The sequence below is a fragment of the Chelonoidis abingdonii genome, chromosome 15, assembly GCF_003597395.2.
Source record: "Chelonoidis abingdonii isolate Lonesome George chromosome 15, CheloAbing_2.0, whole genome shotgun sequence".
Lineage (NCBI taxonomy): Eukaryota > Metazoa > Chordata > Testudines > Testudinidae > Chelonoidis > Chelonoidis abingdonii.
The window spans coordinates 22,011,163-22,036,303 of NC_133783.1; the positions used below are offsets into that span (position 1 = coordinate 22,011,163).

Genomic DNA, 25,141 nt, shown 5'->3' on the forward strand with positions numbered 1-25,141 from the left:
TTAACAGACTGGCCAACTCCAGTGAGGAGTTGATTAAGATGTTTTATATGGTCCAGGGCTGGTCTGCACTGGGTGGTAGATGTTCAACTAATGGGAGGTGAATCACTCAGGCTACAGGGTTGTTCTCTACTCTTGTTTGCCATAACTGAACTCTTGTTTGGTTGACAATGTCAGGGGTCTAACCGTGGTAAGAAAACTTTGTTGTGACTTCAGTTGACAGAGTGTCCAAGTTACATCATATAGTGGATGAGTTGGATCTGTGCACTGTCTTACATCAGAAGGAGCACTACCTGTGGTATGTAGGGGCTGTTGACGTGACTATATTTAAGGCATCCTGTAATATAGCAGTTGGCATGCTGTTAAGTACAGGGTCGAACTTCTTTGTGTGAGGGGATCATGTCCATGCTGCACAAGTACATTCAGCTAAGGATTAGCAAAGTCCTAGTATTGTTGATTGAAAAAGTGAGCAGGGCTGCACCCCACTTTGATGTAACCATCTTGCTGAGTATGTTGTTTTGTAAGCTAACCTTGGTTTTAGTTTTCTCTGGATTGGCTGTAGAGGAAAGTGTGCAGTGAGGAATAACATGGAGGCATATGGGATTTATGAGGAGAGTGGGACTACCAGAGAAGCTTCTTAGTTTCTCTGTGGGGGTGGGGACACAACAGGAGCTTTTATTTTTCTTCCAACTCCCTCAGCATATTTGCGTATCCTCCTTTGGATGGGGAGGGTATGGTAGCAGCTTCTCTTTCTCTTTGAGTGACTAATTGAGCACCTATGGATGAGCGTGTAATTATGATGCTGGTTCTACTATAGGCCATGTAGACACAGATGCATATTTCATAGACATGTGCACATTCCCTCCTTGTTTGAATAAAAAATAATAGGGCAATGTTTTAAAACCAACAAACCAACAATCACACCATCTTGAATACCAACCCAACATTGAACCCCCTGATCTAATAAATTCATGATTTGTACAGGCACACTGGACATCACCTACTAAGAGGTGATTAACTTTAATTATGAAACCATGACCAGTTACTCCATAATTAATAGAATAATGTGTTTCTCACATTTTTTAAAATCTAAAGCCAAAACATTGGGTCTAAAATTATTTTCTGTGTCTGTTTTTAGGTTAAAGCCCCTATACACTGATGGCAAACTTCTGGTTAGAAAACAAAGTCCAGGGGACAAACCTGCAGTGGTCCCAGAAGGGACCAAATAGAACCAAATAGGTCTTTTCCATCTCCCCTCCTAATGATTCTGTAAAGAATTGAGCAATTTCGCTTTTATTGAAGGCATCTCTTGCATTATGGGAGCATTTGCGCTGCACATGGTATTCTCAGCTAATTTCTCCCTCAGGCAGTCTCCTGTTATGAGAGAGGGAAAGGGCAGTCTCCTGCCTAAAGAGGCCAGGGAGGGCAGGGCAAGGAATCCCACTCCAGCTAGGGGGATCCAGCTCGCGTTTTGCTTTCTGCAAGGAGGGGTAGGTCCAGCGAGAGCATAGCCGAGCCTCCCTCCCAGAGGGTCTGGCCTGGGGAGAGGCTCGCCGTCCGCGCAGAGCCGCATAGTTTGCTCCCCAGTGCCAGTGGGTATCCATATTCCGCACGGGGCTTATTTTGCTCTCCGAGCTGGCTGCTTGGAGGGACGCGCCGCACGAGCCATGGAACTCCACTTGCTCCTCGCCAGCTGTGGCTCGCCCAGCCATGCACGGATCGCCCTTTCCTGTTAGTATCCTACTGACAATGCAACAGCCTTGGTATGTATTTGGAATCAATTCCCGCGGCCGTTAACGTGCCCGAGTCGGCGGCGAAGCCCCCTTTAATGCATGGAGCCTGTTTCACGTCCGCTTTGGTGGCTTGGTTAAAGTATAGTAACGACTTCTGCCATAGTTCCAAAGTTTAGCTGCAGCCTCCCTAGGAGAGACGTGGAAAGTGCAATCAGGGACACCCAGGCAAGCAGCTCGTAAAACTTACAACTAGTCGGTAAGCTGTCTAGGCAGTTCTCTTACGGGGCGGTAGAGCTCTGCATGGACTTTGCGGGAGGAGGTGGGGAGAAGAAATATTGGCGTGTATTTAAATGAAAGACAGTTTGTTGGCTGAGCGACTGAGACAGTCCGGGCTCTGCCTGTGCTGCTGCCTTGTTTGCGCTACAGCAGCTATAGCTAGAGCCTGCCTGGAAAAACCCGCCAGGCAAGCAAAGCTGCCTTAAACCTCCATGGAAGGGCAGGGAACAATTAAAGGGACACCGACCAGGAGTTTGGGCTCTAGTGTGCCTTTTAAAAAGAAAGGAATGGCCATACAGCATCCTTTGGAGGTTGCCTTTAATGTGGGTTTGGAGGTTTTAATCTAAGTAAATGTGGTGTCCTCTCCCTTTCTTTTTCTTTAAAAGCCCTGGGGCAAATTCTGGTCTGTTCATTTAGATTTATAGCAGTGTAACTCCATGGATCTGTATGGAGTCTCTCTTAATTTACATCACTGTAAGTGAAAGCCCAATTTGACCCATTGTTTGGCTCGTCTCTGCATGAGAAGATTTACAATAGTAGCCTGGGACCATCTTTGACTATTTTTCTACCTCTTGCAAAAATAAATCCCCAGGTATGCCTTGAGTAGGAGCAAGGCCAGCTGCTTGTTTTGGGCACTGGCAAGTATTTTACACTGCAATAACACATCTCATAGCACTCACTAGAAAGGACAAGTCATTTGCCCATGTACTCAACAAGGCCTCTCATTTTAAGAGCCCATCACAATCCAGGCAACTGGAACAGGATAGCAACTTGCCTATAGGGCTGGTTCCAAAGACTCATAAAAACATGAGCATAGTGAGCCAGCCATTTGCTTATGTGGCCAGTGAGGCCCCTCACATTGAGACATTTAGAATACATGCTGGGATGGAGGGTCAGCAGGGGAATAGGCCCTCCTGCCATACTTAATTGTGAGTCACAAGAAAGTGGTTCCTATTGCTGCTGCTGCTCCACAAACAGTTGTGGGGGAGTACCAAAAATATCTCCCATAGAAGGGTGTTTTGGTAGTAGAAAAGGAGGAAGACTGGGTCTCCCCTTACAAGTTCATTGCTGGTCTTGAGGAGGGGCTGCTGAGTTCCCACCTGGAAAAGCAAACAGAGGCAGATTGGTTGGGGACTGGGTGAATTGGTAGGAGTCAGGAGGTTTAAATTGATGATGGTTTGTCAAGATTCAGGAGAGATCTGGTACAGACAGTTTACTGTTGGTCTTTGGGGAATTTGGAGTGAGTAGGGTAGTCTACTGGATAAAATTGATTGGGGCCAGGTGGCTTGTCTGAGAGGAATTGATTGGGGCCAGGTGGCTTGTTTGGGAGGGGGCAGAGGTTAACACACTTATAATTTACATCTCTACTATCTCAAAAAGACATGCTATTAAAAATGGGCCTGATTCATCCCTGGTGTAACATAGCAGAAATCAGTGGAGTTACACTAGGGATAAATTTGACTAGTTACAAATTGACATAATTTGTGGAGGTGTTTAAATTTATTACATCACGTGTATCTCTGGCTACATAACAGCTGTTCAATTTAATAAGATACTATTCCTTTAAGGAGTAGAAGGAAGTGTGCATGTAGGCATCCAGAGCAGGGCATGACCATGCTGATGTCACCATGCATGTGGAGCTACAAGAATCAGGCTGTGTAAACAAACTTGTCAATGGCGTTATACCAGGAATAAATTTGGCCTAATGTCTCCAATTTTAAAAATCTTAACATAAAATTAGGAAATTGTCAAAATGGACAAATATGCCCTTGTAATATGACGCATCTAAAATGCTTTTAGTAAAAACACTGGTTAAAAGAATGACTTGTAGATTTGTGTCTTTTTAAATTTCAAAGCCAACGGAGAAATTAAACTTAACAAAATTTATATAACAATGCAGACTTCTAAATAACAGATTGCTCCAGTTGATTTCAGTAACTTTTTTTTTAAGCTAAGATTTATTCTGGCTTTGGGAATTCTTTTGTGAATCCAAGCCTGTTAGGTGCCACACTCCTTACGCTCCCATTGAAGTCAATCAAAATCTGTTTACTTCTCTCTTTGGACGGAGCTGGAGAAACAGTTTAGTTAGCACTAACGGTAACAGCAGCTATATCTCAGCAGCTGAGGAGTAGCATTGATGTGCCCTGAAGAGAATCATGTCTAGTGCTTCTCAGGCAGGAGATAAGTCCATCCTTATAGACCCAAAATATGGTCTATCATGTAAAGCAGGTAATCAAAGAATTAAATGAAAAGTGAGGTATACAAAATAATTCTGTGACATTTGAGAGCTCTTCACAGCAAACACAAATCTTCAATCTATAATATTTTGAAGTCTTTATTGATCGTGTTTTATTTTAGCTGGCATGCTGCTCACAACTGTGAATGTTTGTCTAAGCATTTGCATTCTAAGCTCTGTTTTTAGTCACTTATTACTTTCCAAAACACTCACCTTTCAGACTGATTTTTTCCAGGCTTAGTCTCTGCCTGAAGGTTAATTTTTTTGTTACGGTTTAGTTGAAGTGGTTCAACCATTTTTTTTTTTTTTTTTAAAGAAGAAAAACAGTTTCTCTGTGAAAACACATGCAACATTTAAGCTTTAAATATTTTTAGTGCAGAAGTAGTGTGGGATAGAAAACCTTATGTCTTAGAGGGGAACAGTTAATTCAAAAGTGCATTGGACTATATTAGTAATAACTGTTTTCAGTTTGAGTGATGTGCCTTTAAAAGTTACTTTGGGCCAGTAGAGCAATTGGTACCATTTTTTAGTACAATTTCACAATATTAAGAACAAAGGTTGACTGTACTGAACATGGAATAAGGCAGAGCTGCACACCTCTGGTGAGAATGCACCAGGCCATGCACACAAAGCGTACACATTTTAAAATGATTTTATGCCAATATTTAAGAGGGTTTCTTTGTTCTTGTGGCACCAACTAGCTGTCATGTCTTTCAGCCTTTTTATCGCTCATACCTATTTAGCTAAAATTGTGAAAGGCTTTTTATAGTCTTATTTTCAAAATATTGACAAGTGTGGTTATCGGTCTCATTCACTGTGCATACTGTAAATTGTGGATTGAGGGCATAATCTTGCAAAATGCTAAGTGCCCATATCTCCTATTGAAGTCCTGCAGAATTAAAGGTGCTCAGCAGTTTGGAGGATTGAGCCAGGAATCAAGCAGCCTTGCCTCACCAAGGACGTGATCCTACAAGCTGCTCCACATGGTAGACCTTTGCATCTGGGCAGAACAGATTTTGGGATCAAGACTTTGGTGTCTGATCTACCATCTGCCAAAGTTATTTTTTGCCATGGATTTTATGGGAGAAGGAGTGGTTCTTCAGTGCACATTCCCCACAGTGCTTCATTCATTGTGCACACAGTAAAGTCTGTAAACAATTTAATTAACCAATTTCTACAGTTACACTATTAGAAATTTTAGGAACAAATTCAGATTTGGCTGCTTACACCAAGTCTGGTGTATTCATGGAGAATAATAGGGGGAAAATCATGATGTCATGTAAGTCAGTGGTGAAGCCTCATCTGGAATACTATGAAGGACTGGTCATCGCATCTCAAACAGAATATTGCAGAATTAGAAGAGTTTTGGAGAAGGGTAACAAGTATGGGTAGGGGCATGAAAATCTCATAAGAAGAGAACCTGAACAGATTGGGATTGTTTACTTTAGGAAAAGAAACTAATGAAAGGAGACATAATAATGAATGGTACTGAGAAGACAGATCAAGAGCTTCTGTTCTCCCTGTCTCACACACAAGTGAAAGGGGACAGTCAATTAAATTAGAAGATAGCAAATTCAAAATTGATAAAAAGGAAAAAACTTTTCACCACCACTACTCCCGCACATAATTAGACAGTGGAACTCATTGCCACTTAGGTTGAAGCCAAGAATTTAGAAAGATTTAAAAAGAGATTGGACATTGATATGGCTAACAGTAACAAGAACATCCAGAATGATGCTAAATGCTAACAAAAGTCTTGGAAAGGATATCAAAACCATATGCTTTGCGGCATAAGCCAGTTGCCAACTGCTAGAAATTAGCTTGAGATATAATGTGAGGGCCGATTTTCCCACATCTGCCTACTGGGAATGGGCAACAAGGGATGGAACACTTGATGATTACCTGTTCTGTTCATTCCCTTGGGGGCACCTGGCATTGGCCACTGTCAGAAGACAGGATACTGGGCTAGATGGACCTTCGATCTGACCCAATATGGCTTTTCTTATATTCTTATGTAGTACAGAATTTTTACATCTTCCTCTGAAGCTTCTGGTGCTGGTCACTATTGGAGACAAAATATTGAGCCAGGTGGACCTTTGGTTTGATCCAGGATGGCAACTCCTACATTCCGAAATCTGAATTTGGTCCATAATACTATGTACCTGGATTTTTCAAAGATAGTTTATATGAAAGTTTCCAAGGTATTTTTCCCTACCATGCAAATCTCTGACTTTTAAAAACATATGTATACACAGAAACAAAATGTTCTTTCATTAGTGCATCCAAGCATGGTAAAATTAGGGTCCTGACCTAGTCCTTACATTGTTGGTGACTGTTTCTGGTTATTTGCCTGGATGGTACACATTGCTTGCTTCTTTGGAGCTGTGTTTTTGAGAGGTCACTGCTCTCTTTCATGATGTCATTAAAAGACTGCTATCATTTAAAGAACCTACATCTTTTTAAATGCTTCCAATTTCTCTTTCTCCTTTTAAAAGATTCTATTTGAAAAACATTAGTGTCATAAACAAACATATTACTTCTAAAATACTCTAATGTAAATAAAATAGTATGTGGAGGATTTTTATATTATATGAAGAATATATTTATATATGGGGCATTATTTAAATAGTGGAATCATTCCACATTTATACCAGTATAAAGAAGAGCAGACTGTAGTCGTAAGTAATGGGCATTTGCTCCTAGCATAGTGCACAATGAAAGGATATAGTTCAAACTTAAACCCTTCCTTTTCCCCTTTTATTTTTAATGTAAATAACAAACCAGCTTCAACCTGTAGTGGTCTATTCTAGAATTGTTCTCTACAGGACCCTCTGTTCCCACTCTAGTTCCTTCTACTTCAGGCTCAAGCCCTTTACTGCTCCTGGAATGGAGACAATAGGACCCCTTTGGTTTGTCTGCCAGGTGAGTCAGCAGAATAGCTTTACATCTCTGTGCATGGTCCTAAAACTGACAATTTGTTAGATTGACCCATTATATCTGGACATTGACTAGTTAGTGTAAACATTTTGAAATTAGATTGTTTACCTGCTACAAAAGTTAAGATAATGTAAAGTTGCATTAAATTGCCCTTGAGAGATCATGCCATATGCCACTCTCCATGAGACCCTTTTATCTGATGCAAGGAACAGCAATGGATGAGTTGTCTCTAGCTCATTGCTGGAAAAGGGAGAATCACTAATGCAGTGCAAGGAATACTGTCAGGTTAAAATAAAACCCTAATCTGTGCTTACTCATAACACCAGATCATTAAACAGAAATAATTATAAATCATGTCTACATATGTGACATCTGGCAATAAACCAGAGGAATATTAATTTGTAAACATTTGTTGGCAGTAGAACCTCAGGGTCATGAACACCAGAGTTATGAACTAACCGGTCAACCACACACCTAATTTGGAACAGGAAGTATGCAATCAGGCAGCAGCAGAGACCAAAATAAATAAATAAAGCAAATACTGTACAGTACTATGTTAAACATAAACTACTAAAAAAATAAAGGAAACATTTAAAAAAAAATTGACAGAGTAAGGAAACTGTTTCTGTGCTTGTTTCATTGAAATTAAGATAGTTAAAAGCAGCATTTTTCTTCTGCATAGTAAAGACTTAATACAACTTTGAAATAATATTCAGTTGTAAACTTTTGAAAGAACAACCATAACATTTTGTTCAGCGTTGCGAACATTTCAGAGTTCTGAACAACCTCCATTCTCAAGATGCTCATAATTCTCAGGTTCTACTGTATCACTATCAAAGCACTTGTGGAATGTGCAGGATTTACCAGCTCCTTCCTCGGTGTGGGCACTGGCTACTAGTAGGGGCCCTAGTGGTTTGAGGAGCATGTGCCAGTTCCTTTCCCAATGGTCTGATAGCAGGAAGTGGTAGGGTTGCCAACTTTCTAATTGCATGAAACTGAACACCCTTGCCCCGCCCCTGTCCCGTTTCTGAGGCCCTGCCCTTTCTCTGAGGCCCCGCCCCCACTCACTTCATTCCCCCCTCCCTCTGTTGCTCACTCTCTCCTCCCCTCACTCACTCGCTTGTTTTTACCGGGCTGGGCAGGGGGTTGGAGTACAGGAGGGGGTAAGGGCTCTGGCTGGGGGTGCAGGCTCTGGGGTGGGGTTGGGGATGAGGTGTTTGGGGTTCAGGAGGGGACTCCGGGCTGGGGGGTGAAGCTGAGAGGTTCGGAGTATGGGAGGAGGCTCCGGGATGAGGCAAGGTGTTGGAGGGTCTGGGGTCTGGGCTGGGGGTGTGGGTTCCAGGGTGGGGCCAGAAATGAGGGGTTCAGGGTGTGAGTGGGCTCAGGGTTGGGCAGGGTCTTGGAGTATTGGAGGGGGTTTGGGCTCTTGGCAGCACTTATCTTGGGCAGCTCCCCGGAAGTGGCAACATGTTACTTGGCTCCTAGGCATAGGGGCAGCCAGGGGGCTCTGCGTGGTGCCACGCTGCCTCCGTACACAGTCGCTGCCCCCGCAGCTCCCATTTGCTGTGGTTCCTGGCCAATGGGAGCTGCAGAGCCAGTGCACGAGGCAGGGGCAGCACGTAGAGCCCCCCTGGCTGCCCCTGCACCTGGGAGTCAGAGGGATATGTTGCCACTTCCATGAGTCACACAGAGCCAGGTAAGAAGCCTGCCAGCCTCGTCAACTGGACTTTTAACAGCCCGGTTAGCTGTGCTGACCAGAGACGCCAGTCGTTCTGACCTGGCATTGTGGTTGAAAACTGGACACCTGGCAATCCTAGGAAGTGGGTGTAGGCAGTCCTAGTGGGGCAGAAATTTCTAATTCCTCTCCTCTTGCATGAGAGTGTGTAGTGTTCCCGTCCCCATTACTTATTGTTCCTCTTTCAATCTCTCCCTTCTTCATATTACAAACTACAGGGGAAAGGATAAATTGTTAGGAAAAAAGTGTATGTGGATGTTAGAGCTTGTGATTTTAGGGTATGTGGAGATGTGTGTGTGTGTGTGTGTTGAAACATGCAAGAAAGGGTAATCTGTAAGTTTGTCTGCTTCCAAGTCTCTCCCTCGTTCGTCCACCCCTCACTCACTCCACCACACACAACTCTAAAATCCATTTGCTGTGTTTCCCCAAAAGCCACTCACTGTCTTCCATGTCCATTCCTCTCCTTTTCTGGTACCCAAGCCATTCATTCTCCCTTTGTTGTCCTTCACAGTCCAGTCTTGGATGTGTTCCTCCTTTCCCAATCCATTCTCCACTTGTCCCAACGTACCCCTTCTAACAATTCAAGTCCACTTCTGTTCAGAAATATCAATTACTTCTGGCTTGCTCTTTCCCAGATAGACGACTTCTACTCCCCAGCTCATCACTTTTTACTGACCGTCCCATTGTTTGTGTTTGCTTCTTCCTCCCCCACTATTTTATCGTCTCACCTCCTCTTCACACAACATTTAATCCTTTGCTCTCTCTTTATGTTCTTCAACCAAACATTTCATCCCTGAATTCCCCCACCCCCCACTTCTCATTCTGTTCTCCTTCCCATCCCAGCATTTAATAATTTCCCCCCTCTCTTCCACCATTTAACTCTTTCCCCACATCAAACCTGCAGCATTTCACCCTCTGTTCCCTACCCCCTACTGTGGGCATTTTAAGCCTTTTTTCCATGATCTTTTATTTTTAGAATCTTATTCTCTTCCCTTGTTTGCCTTCAGGAAATGAGAGAGGTGTGGGTCTCTTGGCTTTTATCTTCTTCCTCAGCAGAATCTTTGCAGAGAGGAACACGCTGAAATCTTCCTGCCTTGGTCCTATGCAAAATTATGGAGTATCTAGCCTGAACTCTCTTGAAGTGGTGATTGGGGTGTGCATGAGTGCAAAACAGTAGTCTGAGCCTCCCCCACTGAGCAGCTGCAGCAAGGGCAATAAATTGAGAGCTTCACTTACCCCTCAGAAAGTTAACCCTGAAGTCCTCTCTCACATTCTACACTAGTGGGGGTGGGGGGAGGAGGAGATGCAGAGTTAATCTGAAGTAGCTGGCTGTAAGGGGGAAGGGAATTCTTGCAGCTCTTAAAAAAACAAACAAACAGCATGTATGTGTGTGGGGTATTGGTTACTGCACATGCTGTGGTATCATGCAGTCCCCTCAATATATCCAGCCAGCTTTGATTGGTTGCACACGAATGGGGTAGGCAGCCACTTAGGCCTTGTCTGTACTTAAACATTTTGCCACTTTATCTTTGCTGTCATCGTGAAAGCAGCAAACCCCAAATCCCACCCCTCTGTAGACCGATATAACAGTGAAAGAATGCTTATATCAGTGGAACTGCATCTAGACTAGGGCTTGTACTGGTATAACTATCTCAGTAAAAATCAGATCCCTTACCTACACAGCTCTGCAGGTAACGTTTTTAAGTGTAGACCAGGCCTTAGAAGGGGGTAAATAATAATAAATACTACTTCCTCCGTAGATGAATAAATACTCTGTAGATGAATGAAATATTTCTTCCTCTATAGCTTTCCCTATAGACTTATAGGAGGATCAAACTCTGTAGAGCTGGCCAGCCTAAGTTTACTGTTAAGCTTGTAATGTCCATACTTTTTAATGTTTAAGTTATATAAACCAGATCTCAAACTTTTTTAAAGTGTGGAATACCTTTTAATAGAGAGATTATCTTGGAGACTATGTCCCAACTTTCAGGATCTCATAACATCTCTATGACAACTACAGACACTGCTTTTTTGGAAAACTGTTCATACATTTTCAATGTCTTAAATATGAGATTCAGTCACTGTCTACTTCTGCTCTTTTATCTCTCCCCCTCTCCCACTCTTCTGTTCCTCTCTATTGACCAGTGATCCTCTGAAAAGCTTATGTGTTGCCTGGTCTTGACCTCATTCACCTACTCTTGGATGCTGGAGCTCGCGGTGCTGCCGCACCTCCTGGCTTGAAGTGGTTTCTATCATATACAGGGTTTACAGTTTGGTTCAATGGCTCTCAGCACCCCGACTATAAAAGTTGGTCCAGCACCCCGGCATATACTTACATTTTGTTCAGCCCTCTTTCCTTGTACATGCTCCTTTTCTGTTCAGTTTCCTTCTCCCTTGCTTCATTGGACTAAGGGCTTGGCTACACTCGAAACTTCAAAGCGCTGCCACGGCAGCGCTTTGAAATGCGAGTGTGGTTGCAGTGCCAAAGGTGGGAGAGAGCTCTCCCAGCGCTGCACGTATTCCACCTCCTCATGGGGATTAGCTTGCAGCGCTGGGAGCCGCGCTCCCAGTGCTGCGGCACTGTTTACACTGGCGCTTTACAGCGCTGTATCTTGCAGCGCTCAGGGGGGTGTTTTTTCACACCCCTGAGCGAGAAAGTTGCAGCGCTGTAAAGCGTCAGTGTAGCCAAGGCCTTAGTTCCTGCTGGGCTTGTTCTCTTCCCCCCTGAACATCCCTCTCACACTAGTGGCTGATAACTCAGGTCCCTGAAAGTAGCTTGTATTTCTTTTACTACTGTGTAGCGTGCTGGCCGCTAAGGGCAACAGACATGCTGCCTGCTCCTTGTTTTAAACTGCTTCTATGAGTCTGGGCTCTTCATTGAAAATAATAGCCTGGAGGCTTGCAAAAGCAGTTGGAAACTAGGGGAGAACAGCACCTTGTGATTAATTAGCTAGCTTTCTGCAAACTACTTGCAAGTGCTTCATTGACCGTTCTTTGGGATCTGCTCACGTAAGCAATTCTGACTTAGTCTTGAAACAGATCATGCAGTCAAACAAAAAAATTCTCTATCACCAGCATTCAAACAACCTCAGCTCCAGCTCTGGATTTGTGTTGCTATTTCAGGGTCTGAACCAACTTCCACTGAAGGCAGTGGTAGTGTTCTAGTTTTGTTGGGTCCTGGACTGCTTATATGCCTTTTTAACATCAGATGTGGGTAATTAAGCATATGTGTATATTATTTATTCTAGCATTATGTTTAATTACTTGCTATGACAGGAATGGTTTCTGTTTTAATGTAGTGGACATATTTTTATGATTTGGGATATGTTTAGCCTGTGTTCATATGGTAAATTTGTTTCATTATGTTTGTTTCATTAGGTGTACATAGAACTATTTTATCAGTAAAAGATTGATATTTGGATGTGGTTATATACCGTGGAGATGGGTGATTTATCACAGTGGTTCTCAACTTGGGGTCCACAGATTGTGTCTAAGGGGTCTGTGAAAATTTTTTAGGGGTCCACAAACATAGGTGCTGGAACTAGGGTGCTGTCGTACCCCTTGGCTTGAAGTAGTTTTCATTATATCCAGGATTTACAGTTTGATTCAATGTTTCACAGCACTCCCACTATAAAAATTGTTCCAGTACCCCATCTGCAAATGAAAAAAGGTTGAAAATCACTGATTATCACAACTAAAACCCTGTAAATTTGTATTACATAGATGATACAAGTACTCTTGAAGTGTTAACATATCTTTGATTATTGTGGATTGCGTAAAGTAATATGAAAGACCAGGCATTTTACGGCCATTGTATACATAAGAATAAGTTATTACAGTTTTTATGTACCATTCTAAGACAGAACTATGTGATGAATAGATAACGTTTATTTAGACTTTGTAGTTATTGTGAACGTTCTTTAACAAGGGCAGAGCTGAGTATATTTGGTTGCTCATTGGGATGTTTCTGTTTAATAGTCTATGTTCATTAACTAAATGTTAAAGTTGGTTTCAGCACCGTTTAAGTAATCTTGGCTTGTCATTTCCACACTATATAGTTGAGATTTTTTTAAAAGAATGGGTTTAAAGTAGGGCTGCCAAGCCATTAAACAAATTGGGATTAATCACAGTTTTATTTGCATTGTTAAACATTAATAGAACACTATGTATTTAAATATGTTTGGATGTTCTGTATATTTTCGAATATACTGATTTCAATTACAACACAATACAAAGTATACAGTGCTCACTTTATATTATTTTTATTACAAATATTTGCACTGTAAAAAAAGAAAAGAAATAGCATTTCAATTCATCTCATACAAGTACTGTAGTGCAATCTTTTTATCATGAAAGTTGAATTTACATAAGGGCACTCAAAACAATGTAAAGCTTTAGAGCCTGCAAGTCCACTCAGTCCTAGTTCTTGTTCCTCCTTTTAGAGGCATTTTGGCTTATTGAAGGGGTAAGATATTTTGATCTCAGAAAGTCAATATTTTGGAGATGGGAGTGGTGAGAGTTGTGCAGGAGAAGGGTGAATTCTTGATGCTGCTCCTTTTGGGTTGGGTTTCTGAGCTTGCAAGGCTCACCTCCTGTCTGAAGAGGAAGAGAGTTTCATCTTAGAAATCTGCATTCAGTGTTCGGGGAGGATTGGGGATGGGGAGCTAGCAATATGCAGGAGGAGGGTGCAGGGAGGTGTCTTGCTTCTGGAAGGGTGGTTTCTGTTACTGGGCTCACCAGGATTGCCTCCTTTTACTGAGCGAGCTGTGCTTAATTTGTAATGAAAGAGGTATTGGGGATCAAGCAATTAGGTGCTGGGCATCAAGCAATATTTTTACATTCATAGCTGATGGAGCAAGCCCAAAGCTGCTGGGGCTATGAACTTCCAAGTCTAGAGGTGCCGGGGCTGAATTAAACACTGGTGGACTCCCTTCAGCTGAGTGAGCCCTTGTTTGCAAGGGAGGGTAGATTTTAACTCAGGGACTCGGCATGTGGCAGGGGAGGAGAGGCTGGTTCAGGGAGGTTGAGCTCGCCAGGACCCTATTCTCTATGGGGTACTTCCCGGAGCGAGGGATCGGCTGGGGGCAATGAGGCATGGTGGCAGGGGGAGTGGTCGGTCCCCAGAGCGAGGGGTTGGCTGGGGGCAATGGGACATGGTGTAGGGGGAGTGGGGTGGGTTGGTTCCTAGAATGAGGGGCAGGCTAGGGGTATTGGGGCATGGCGGGATCAGGATCCCTACTTCTCCCTCAGAGCCAGGATAGGAGCCAATTCCTCTTCTCTTCTCACCCTCCGGAGGCAAATCTGCACCTGACCGGAGGCTGTCTGGTCCCTCTGCAGCCAATACCTCACTCAGAGGTATGTGATTAATGCGGTTAAAAAAATTAATGAGTTAATTTTGTTTTCAGTTAATAGCAGGCTTTAACTGCAATTAATTGACAGCTCTAGTTTAAAGATGTCGTCTCTTGAATTGCCCTTAGCAACATTTGCATTACAGTAGCACTGGGTGTGCAAGGCACTGTTGAAACCTATAGGAAGAGACAATCCCTGTCCCCCCAAAATTAGTCTAAATAGATAATACAGATGAAGGGCAGGAGGGAAAACAGAAAGACAGAGAAGTGAAGTGACTTGCCGAAGGTCATGTAGCAAGTTTGTGGCAGAGTAGGGAAAGAATCCAGATCTCCTGACAAGTTCCCTATTCTTCATACCACTGCCTCTGAGTTTAACTTAACCTTAATGTTCATATAATAATTTTGTTTTATTTAATTTCTATTTTTTAATTAAATTTAGCACTCGAAAACAAAACAATGTAAAACTTCAGAGCCTACAAGTCCACTCAGCCCTACTTCTTGTTCAACCAATTGCCAAGACAAACAAGTTTGTTTACATTTGCAGGAGAGAATTCTGCCCTCTTCTTATTTACAATATGTCACTAGAAAGTGAGAACAGGCATGGCACATTTGTAGCTGGCATTGCAAGGTATTTACGTGCCAGATATGATAAACATTTGTATGCCCCTTCATGCTTCGGCCACCATTCCAGAGGACATGCTTCCATGCTGATGACGCTTGTCAAAAAAATAATAATTAAATTTGTGATTGAACTCATTGGGGGAAAATTGTATGTCCCCTACTCTGTTTTATCCATATTCTGCCAAATATTTCATGTTATAGCAGTCTTGGATGATGACCCAGCACATTTTGTTCATTTTAAGAATACTTCCACTGCAGATTTCACAAAATGCAAAGAAGGTACCAATGTGAGATTTCTAAAGAAAGCTACAGCACTTGACTCAAGGTTTAAAAATCTGAAATGCCTTCCAAAATCTGAGAGGGACGAGGGGTGGAGCATGCTTTCAGAAGTCTTAAAAGAGCAACACTCCCATGTGGAAACTACAGAACCCGAATCACCAAAAAAGAAAACCAACTTTCTGCTGGTGGCATCTGACTCAGATAATGAAAATGAACATGCGTCAGTCCACACTGTTTTGGATTGTTATCAAGCAGAACCCGTCATCAGCATGGATGCATGTCCACTGGAATGGTGGTTGAAACATGAAGGGACATATGAATCTTTAGTGCATCTGGCATGTAAATATCTTGGGATGCCAGCTACAAGAGTGCCATGAGAATGCCTGTTCTCACTTTCAGGTGGAATTGTAAACAAGAAGCAGGCAGCATTATCTCCTGCAAATGTAAACAAACTTGTTTGTCTGAGCGATTGGCTGAACAAGAAATAGAACTGAGTGGAGCTGCAAGCTCTAAAATTTTATATTGTTTTGTTTTTGAATGCAGTTTTTTGTACATAAGTCTACATTTGTAAGTTCAACTTTTATGATAAAAAAATTGCAATATAGTACTTGTATGAGGTGATTTGAAAAAAATACTATTTCTTTTGGTTTTTTACAGTGCAAATACTTGTAAGAAAAAATAAATATAAAGTGGGCACTGTACATTTTGTATTCTGTGCTGAAGTTGAAATCAGTATATCTGAAAATGTAGAAAATACCCCAAAATATTTAAATAAATGCTATTCTATTATTAACAGTGCAATTAATCACGATTAACTTTTTTAATTGCACAATTATTTGCAATTTTTTAATTGCTTGACAGCCCGATAAAAACCTTGATATATATTGACTCTGTTCCCTAAACAATTCTGATCTAAGAATCAGACTTGCATTTATTACGGAAAACTTCAGACCAGGAATTCCTTAAACTTAAAAGTTATGGGAGATTGGGAAGGCAGGATAAGCCTTATATTTAATATTGGCGGCAACAACCTTAACGTCTGTGGAGCAGTGACCACTACCTACATAACGTATTTATGTGACACTGACAGCAAGATTGTGTGCTTTAGGCTTAATGCTGAATATGGTGCAATATATAGTCACACCATCCCAGAAGGAATTGTGACTCAGAATCCCAGTTCTACTCCTGCTCTTTTCTGGCTCGGGGGAGGAGAAGTAACTTAGAATACCCCTTTCTAGGATACAGGTTACTTCCCTCATCTTTCGCCTGGCCAAGTCTACTGGCCAACATGTGGGCAGAGAAGCACTAGCTCTCTCTGGCTGCTTCTTTGGGGTGGGCAGATGTGTGTATCAAGTGATCTGTTCCTAAGGCATGATAAGAGTAGGTCCTCCATGGCCTTGTGGAGGTAGGTCTTAATCCTCTGTGCAGCCACATGTAACCAGGCACACTCTTGTCCTGAATCATATGGGAGAGGAGGGCTGTTAATTAACCTGAAACAAATTGAAGTGAACTCAGTCTTCTCTTATATATTTGTGTACAAATAATGAGTCAGTAAAGTGTGAAGTTTCCTTGGTCTTTTGCTCTTTGTCCACTTTAGCAGGATGCCCACTTTGAAAGGACTATAGAGTATATGCAAATTAAAAGGGTGCTATATTAATAAGACGTTAATATTTGATAAAACTAAAATATTCCTATTTTTGCCTCAGTGTTTTAAATATTTAGCTTTAAATGAGACTTTTATATAATACTGATATACAGACTTTTATGATTAAATTTAAAAAATCTTAAATTTTTTTTATTTCAGATTCAACTCTGTATTATGACAGAGAACAGCAATAAGAGTATGAAATTTTCTACGGAAATGAAAAATTCCTTCAAGAGCCCATGATTTTTTCCACTACTCCTTTTACATATCAACTACTTGATAGACATGGCTCATCACGCCAGACCTTCCAGATTAGTCAAAAAGGAAGAGTTAGGCAAAAGGAAAACTAGTGAAGGCAAAAAGAAATCCAGCCAAGTGAAAAAGAAAGCCAAGAAGAATTCCAAAAAGGCTGTGAGTTCTGGAAAATGCAAAAAGTCAATGCAAGAAAAAAATGATGTAAAGAAAAAGCAACAAGAAAAGAAACCAGCTTTGAGCTCATCAGTTAGATTTCTCAGGAGTAGTGTAACTAGAACTTTTTCTGGAACATCTTGGGTAAATATGGAGAAAACAGATATTCTCTTTCATAACCAGGATTCTTTAAACGTCAGTGGCTTTACAATGTCTCTTCGTAGCAGATCATTCTCCCACAGACTGTCCCAAACTGCAGTAATTACAAAACCCAAGAAAATTACAGCACAGAAAAGATTAGAAAAAAGGGACAAGTATGAACAAGAAACCCTTACTATATTAGAAGAAAAAAAAGTTGAAGCTGCTGAAAGGGTTTCAAAACAAGATTCAGCACAAAATGAATTAACCCCTCTCATTCTATGTGATACAGACATTGAGCCCTCCATTAAATGTGATAGTCAAGACAAAAAGATAGGGAGACCTGAATCAAGTGTCTCCACTTCAAAGAGTCTACCAAGCATTTACAATCCAGAAGTATCAGAGGAGGAGTATGAGTGTGAAGAGCCGCCCTGTGGGTGGATATCAAGTAAGATCAATACAGGTAGCTCAGATGAAGGTTTTCAGAATTGTGAGCTTGTTCCCGCACCTTTTTATTCTGACTCTGTAATCACCTCTGAATTAAATACAAAAGATCATTTAGAAGATTCAGGCTCATTTGCAGAATCCCATGTAAAGATGAACTTAAATTTGAAGCCTGCTAATAAAGAACCCGATTCAAATTCTGACTCTTTAGTTACCACTGAATCAAATTCTATCATATACTTAGAAGATTTGGGCTCGTTTGTTGGATCCCATACAAAAAACAACTTGGATTTGATACCTGTTAATAAAGAACCTGACTCAAATTCTGACTTGTGCTGTAAAAGAGATGATTCAGAATCTGACACACAAAATGTGGTCACAGTTTGTGAACCAGTTAATCTTGCAGTGCAGCAGCCTGTTAATTACATTGGTAAAGAAACTTTAGTTCTGGACTCAGGTTATGTCCCTATTTCATCATCAAACAGAGAAAAAAGCATAGTAGCCTTAGTCTCTACAAGAACTGCAGTCTTCAAAGAAAATACTGGACATTCCTCTGAAGGCTCTATTTCAGGATTGTCCTCAAACACAGGAAGCTCCACTCTTACCTCTGACAGAGAGATAAATGTACATTCACCAACTGATTCAAAACTGTGGTATAAGGATTCTTCATCACAATCAGGAAGTGTTGGAATAAACTTGAATTCTGTTCAGGACAAGAGCAATAGGATCGGTTCCACTGAGGCTTCAGAACCATCCTCCTTTACAAACCCAGTTTACAGTTACCCTCTCTCATATTCATCTTTGCTCCCTATGTTAGAAAAAAAGAAACGAAGACGGTGTGGGGTATGTGAACCTTGTCTACGGAAAACTAATTGTGAGGAATGCAGTTGTTGCAGGAAACGCAAAACTAGTCACCGGATATGTAAAAAGCGAAAATGTGAAGAACTGAAAAAGCCGCCACCGCCAATAATGCTACCTTTTGAGGTAAGCAGGAAACAGAAATAATACACCTTCGTAAGATTTGAGGTCCATTTGTAAAATTCTTAAAAGTATTAGTTATTGTGTAGATTTGGACAACATATTAGATAAAATTTAACCATAACAATTTAATATACTTCTCCAATTATAAGCCTTGAAGATTAGAGTGAGCTAGTGTTTCTGCTGCTCATACCACATGCATTCATATAACTAGAGGTGGGCATAACTTTTAGTCTGCTGCAAATCTGGTCATATTGGCCAATGTGGAAAAGTAGGCCCAGAGACAAACTAATCAGGGGCTGGAGAGAGCAATAAAGATTTAAGAAGAGGGTTTGAGGTGGGCTGGATCATCCCTCACCATATTGTGAAATACCAGGTGCAAATGCCTGGATTTTAGGATGGGGGTAGCTTGCTCTGTATTTGGAATTCTAGAAAAACTGGTTGGTAATAAATAAAATATGAACAAAACTACAACCCTTGCCCCCGGCTCCATATTCTATTTGCATTCTCCCTCTAAATCTCTCCTCCTTTCTAATTGCCTGTCCCTTTGTTTCGTGAATCTCACTCATTCCTGGATACTCAGCCAGGTCTCATATCTCATCCTGCTCATATATTCTTTATACCCCCAATCTCCTCTCTGTTCCCTGTTCTGTTCCTTCTATGCTCTTTCAGTCCCAGTGGTCTGTTGTCTTGCTCTTCCCTCTCACAAGTTTCTGTTCTCCACTCCCCAAACATCTTTAAAGCCTTCTGCTGTTTCTGGAGGCTCTCAAATCTTTTTTTCTCTTCATCCCCCTGTTCCATCCTTTCTCACAACTGAACTGCCTTAATCTATCCATCTTTTGTCCCCAAACTTCCTCTCCTTCCCTAGCCCCATAAATTATCTGTCTCTTATCAATCCTGACTCTAATACATGATCTCACTACTCCCACCTAGTCTCACCAGTCATCTGCTCCCCATCTATCCTCTGCCCACTAGCATCCTGCCCCCATCAGCTGATCCCATCTCTACAGCCCTACGTGGATACAAAATTTGCTAAAAATGGTCCGCGGATACCCACCTCCATCTCCTCTGTACTGCATAAGTATAGCTGATTAAAAACAGGTAAGTTTTTATTTTGTGAAAAATTTAAAATGTGTATTTGATTTTTTTTCATTACATTTTTAATGTTTCAACAAAAAAAAAATTCTAAACAATGTATTGTTTTGTTGGGGGAAAATACCACCTTTCACTTGTTTTTTTTCAGTGTAAAAAGAGACAGGAAAAAAAAAGTCAGAGACAATCATATCTCTGGGCCAAATTTTCAGATCCTGCTAAGGTCCCTTTGTGCTGCTGGAATAATGTGAAAGGACTTTTAAAGCAACCCTAAAGGAAAGTTGAGGATTCCCTTGATGTAGAATGCTCTGCTGGTATAAATTTGGCATAGATAGCTTTATGCCACGTTACTCCCCCCCATCCCTAGTGTAGGGGAAAGGAGGGGATACTTACAGTTTTTCCTGGGCTGTAGTATAGTCACTAGAGAACTGTTCCAGTTGGTGTATGTTAAAGCAGGCCTGAAGTTACTTTACTTGTGGTGGTGACCAATTCCACCTCTGGCCAGCCCCAAAGTTGGAGGAGGCAGAAAGGTAAGGTAAAGCCGGTTTTGACTCTTGCATTAAGCATGAGTTTAGGATAGATGACAGTACCTTGGGAAAACTTCTGTTGTATGTCTCCACCCCACAACCTACAAGATTTACGGATATGTCAGTTCCACTTCTTCAGAGTAGATAAGTAGGCAGAAAATCCTTACACCAGTGAATCAATGTGATGTGTGTGTGGTTTTTATATAATGTTGGAGTGGAGGATAAAAAAAATTAAATAGCTGGCCTCAGAGTTCACTGTGAATGAGGTGTACTATATGTGTGTCACATGATCCCTTCTGAGAACTTAAAAAAGGAATAAACAAATTGGGGCAAGGCCAATTTAGAATTTGATTTGAAGATCAATGAATAACAAGCCAGTGAAGAGAATGGAGTATGGGAAAACTCTGTGCTTCCTACAGCAAAAGAGTAATGTAGCAGCAACATTATGGTGTTCCTTATTTTTAATGAGTATGGACTTAGGAAGACCTTAAAAGAGAACATTGCAGGAGATGAGATAATAAGGTGATTAAGGCATGAAAAAGGATTTTAGCAGAGGCAGGGTCAAGAAAAGGATGAATTCCAGCTTTTCTATCAATCTTTTTTTTCCAGGCTAAACATGCTTTTCTTTTATTTTCTTCTTGCATAGTCTGACCTTCCCTTTGTATTCCTGCTTTGCTTCTTCACCTCTTTTTCTTTAAGCCTTCTTAATTATAGCCCCTTTCCCTTTATGTTCCTCTGCTCCAGCAGTTTCATTTTCTGGTGTACTTTTAGAAAAAAAAAAGGGATATATTTTATACTGTGCATATCCAGCTGTTTTAAAACTACAACCCAAAAGGCCTCCTTGCCTTTTCAAGTAGATGGCAAGAAATACTTTTCACCTTGTAAAGTTTTAGAAGATTGGGTTGAGGAAAATGTGTACTCCTGCCTTTTGGGAACACACCATTGGATAATTTCTTGTAAAATTATGTATATTTGAATGAAATACAGAGAATCTTACTTTGAATATTTGTAAACAACAAATCCTGCTATAACACAGAATTGTCTGAGAAACTGAAAGAAATTGAACAGTATTTCTGAAATATAAATATCTGGCAGGGTCTAGGAGTGTAGTGTAGAGGTGCTGAGTCCCCAGGCGGGTAGTGGGGGAGGGGTAGCCGTGTCTTGCAATGCTCAAAGGTTACTTTTCAGATAAGATAGAAGTGTTAGCTGCTCAGAAGGGAATCCCTGGCTGGCAAGGTTTAAGACTGCTCTGGGAGAAGGTTTTGTTTTTCAAGTGGAAGGGAATTGGGAAATGCCTTAGGACTCCGTCTAGGGTGTAGAAAGTAAAATAATATATTTTTTTAAAGAAGGGAATCAGGCTAGTTTCAGTAGATTGCTGGTTGCAAGGAGTCATAGCTCTGTGCCTCATGTAGGTGGAATGTTAGTATTTTCTTGAGGTGGTTCACGGGAGAGCCGGGGCATACCTGTTCTCATCCTTAAACTACATTTTATGCAAGATGTTTCCCCTCAAAAGAAGGATTCTCCCTTCTAGTTTCAACTAGATGAAGTGCTAGAATTACATTCTACCATGCACAAAATGCACACTGAAATCTGTGAAAGTCTGCATGTGGAATTATTTCAGGATATGTCTTTGAAGATACAAAGCATGGGTTAGTTGTCCTTGCTTAGCGCAAAGGAATGACAACTTCTAAGATTGTATATGGCTTTACCTTTGGAGACAACAAGACCCAGCTGGTAGAGTCCATGAGCTGAGGTCTAAAATCTGAGTGCCGTTATGCATGCACAATCAACCTAGAGAGAATCAGTTTCACATTTGGAGCCAATATTAGTTACTATTCTCTTTTTCTTTAATTAATTTCCACATAATTGAGATATAAGATTTGAAAACTATATTGGGCACACGTACATCTCTTTGAAATAACATCCACATAAACTTTCAGGAATACTTTACCTTGAGGAATGTAATGGATTTTGCAGAGACATGACATCATGAATATCTGGTTAAAGCATTGTGCGCTCTAGTTCATAGATTGTATGTGTATCACAATTGTTTATGTAATACACCTCATTTTGATGGATTCATAACATTTTGTTATGAGTTGGTAGTACAAAGGAAAGAATCTCAAATATATAGGATAAAAGGTATATAATTTTTTTATATTTAACAAATACTGCGCTAAGCTTCTAAAAATACAATAAAGGTTTTATGTTTAACAGATCTCACAATAAATGTTACAGAAACACTTTATTAACTAATATGAATATGTACCTTTTACATTTTGTCTTGTTTTCATTCTAATACAAATTGCTGTATCATTTCAGCATGCAATATAGATATTTTGGGTTATTTCACAGCTATACTCTACCAAAACAGGTTATTCGCTTCCATTCAGTAGTTTGTTTCATTGCTGTTGAGTCTCAGTGTATGTCTGTGTTGTTTGGAAATGTTGTAGTATCCACTAGGGAAAATTCAGCAGTGCTGTAAATGGTTGTATAAGTTGCAGATTACGCTCAAGTGGCAAGGTGACAAAGTTGTGTAACTTGCTTCGATTTGGCATTCAGTGTACATGCAAAATAATAATAGTTTACACTAGTTTGGTATTCTCTGTGGTACTGAGTGTTGAAAATGAGGGGGTATTAATTAAATAGAAGCTGTGACCTTGATATCTAATAATTTTCAAATAATGATTTAAAAATAGTTTGAACATTGTACCTTCCTCTAAGCCTCTGTGCCATTTTTGTCAATTACAATTTTTTTATTTTAAACATTTTGTCCCTGTTGTTATGTTAAAGACCCACGCAAACAACAGGGGAAAGTGAAACTCAAAACTAATTGTACACCAGGGGTAGGCAACCTATGGCATGGGTGCTGAAGGCGGCACACGAGCTGGTTTTCAGTGGCACTCGCATTGCCCAGGTCCTGGCCACTGGTCCGGGAGGCTCTACATTTTAATTTAATTTTAAATGAAGCTTCTTAAACATTTAAAAAACCTTAATTTACTTTACATACAACAATCATTTAGTTATATATTATAGACTTATAGAAAGAGACCTTCTAAAAGTATTAAAATGTATTACTGGCACACGAAACCTTAAAATTAGAGTGAATAAACGAAGACTTGGCGCACCACTTCAGAAAGGTTGCTGACCCCTGTTGTACACCAAGAATTCTCAAACGCATGCAGCTAATAAACTAGGGGAAAATTGTATATTTTGCTTCCCCTCCCAGCTAGAATAATCTTACATGTTACTTCTAATAATAGTGGGTAACTTTTTTTAACTGATGGAGTATGGTCCTCCTTAACCTTACTCTCTTATTAGTTCTATTTCTTGCTACATGCGCAAATTAAGGTGTGTGTATTAAATTTAAAAAATTAATTAAAAATTTAAAAAGTTAACACCGCTTGGCTCTAAACAAATGAAAGTACATTTTTGTGGGACCATAAAATCTTAGGTAACTGAGGGTATTAGAATTAAACCACTGCATATGTACATCTTTATAATTTTTAATATGGTTTTACCACATTATTTTAAACCACATGTATTTTAACATAACATTAAACTTGAATACCTTATGTCACCCAGCCATATCAAAACAAATTAAGGTTCAAGTAGCTAGTATTATGCAATAAACAAATAGCAACAATACCTCTAATTTAACTGATACATTTCAAAAGGGATTGTTGGTGCAAATCTCCATGTTTACACCTGTAGCTGCCTAATTTACACCCCCAATAACGTAGCTAGAGGTGCATATACTTGGATTTGTGTTATTCAAATGCAGATACAAAATGGGGGCAGTTCTCTGTGGTAACTACTATCAGATGTGAATTTCCCTTTATTTCCAGAGGCAGTACACAAATGTATAGCCAATTTTCAGGCTGAGAGACATTTACTGAAAATTCTTTAGTGAAGTTTTAAGTGAACAGTAAATTGGGTCTCATCAGGCCCAGTTTGACAATTACAATCTGGTCCAGAGCCCTCTGTGATCAATTACAGTCTTTTCTAGAAGTCAGGGGCTATTAGATCTAGGCCCTAATTTATGTGCAATTCCTGATTCCCTTTTTTAAGAAGAAAAAAATAGATTTATGTTAAATCTAATGAGAGATGTCTGAAAACTTCTGTTGCTGGGACCCACGTGGAAACTAATTTGCTAAAGTACTTAATTCAGTTCTTTCCCTAAACTATCCAGGGATGGTTTTTGTTCATTAGCTCATGTATTAAAAGCAAAGTGGAAGCAGACCAGGTATTGAATAAAAGCGGATGGGCGCCCAGAGGGAGCCTGCCTGGGGCCCAAGCAGGTTGAGAGTTGCTCTTGTCAGACTCCCTGAAAAATAAAACCTCAGCAGCGTGTTGAGCACAAGGGCACAAGCCAGCGCAGGCCGCGGGGCGGGAGTGTTCGCAAAGGAACGCGCGGCCCCTGTGGCCACCGGCGGCAGCAGGCATTGAATGACAGCCGTCAAAGAGTGGTGGGCAACGCGCCTGCTGCATCCAGCGGGGGCCTGGCCAGCCCGGGGCCGTGTCCTCGCATCACCTCCGCCTCCTTTCAATATCGCTAATATGTAGCCTTGCCTTATAAAGTCAAACTGCGCCGTACCTTGCTCGGGGGTGGGAGGGCTGCGCCCAGCGGAGCCCGCTGCCTGAGTCCCGGCGGCTGGAGCAGGGCCAAGCCGCCGCCTGGCTCCCTTCACGCCGACCTAAGCTTGTCGCCTTGTCCCCACACGCGAACCGGGCCGGGCCGGGCCAG

General features: G+C 41.1%; 1 protein-coding gene and 1 long non-coding RNA gene across 5 annotated transcripts in view; one reads left to right on the forward strand and one right to left on the reverse strand.

Annotated features, from left to right (window-relative positions):
* The first annotated feature begins 1,671 nt into the window (after positions 1-1,671).
* The window catches only part of TET1 (tet methylcytosine dioxygenase 1), a 146,133-nt gene continuing 122,663 nt past the window's right edge, over positions 1,672-25,141 (forward strand). For all 4 annotated transcript variants that reach the window (XM_032795239.2, XM_032795240.2, XM_032795241.2 and 1 more), the window contains exons 1-2: positions 1,672-1,760; positions 16,967-18,781. In XM_032795239.2, coding sequence (XP_032651130.1) covers positions 17,093-18,781 — 1,689 coding nt within the window. In that variant the 5' untranslated portion in view covers positions 1,672-1,760; positions 16,967-17,092. The remainder of the gene's footprint in view (positions 1,761-16,966; positions 18,782-25,141) is intronic.
* Positions 1,754-25,054, reverse strand: LOC142047798 (uncharacterized). Its single transcript, XR_012657056.1, has 3 exons — positions 24,992-25,054; positions 18,403-18,500; positions 1,754-3,106 (listed from the first exon to the last, which is right to left on the reverse strand). It is a non-coding gene; the product is annotated as an uncharacterized LOC142047798 (long non-coding RNA).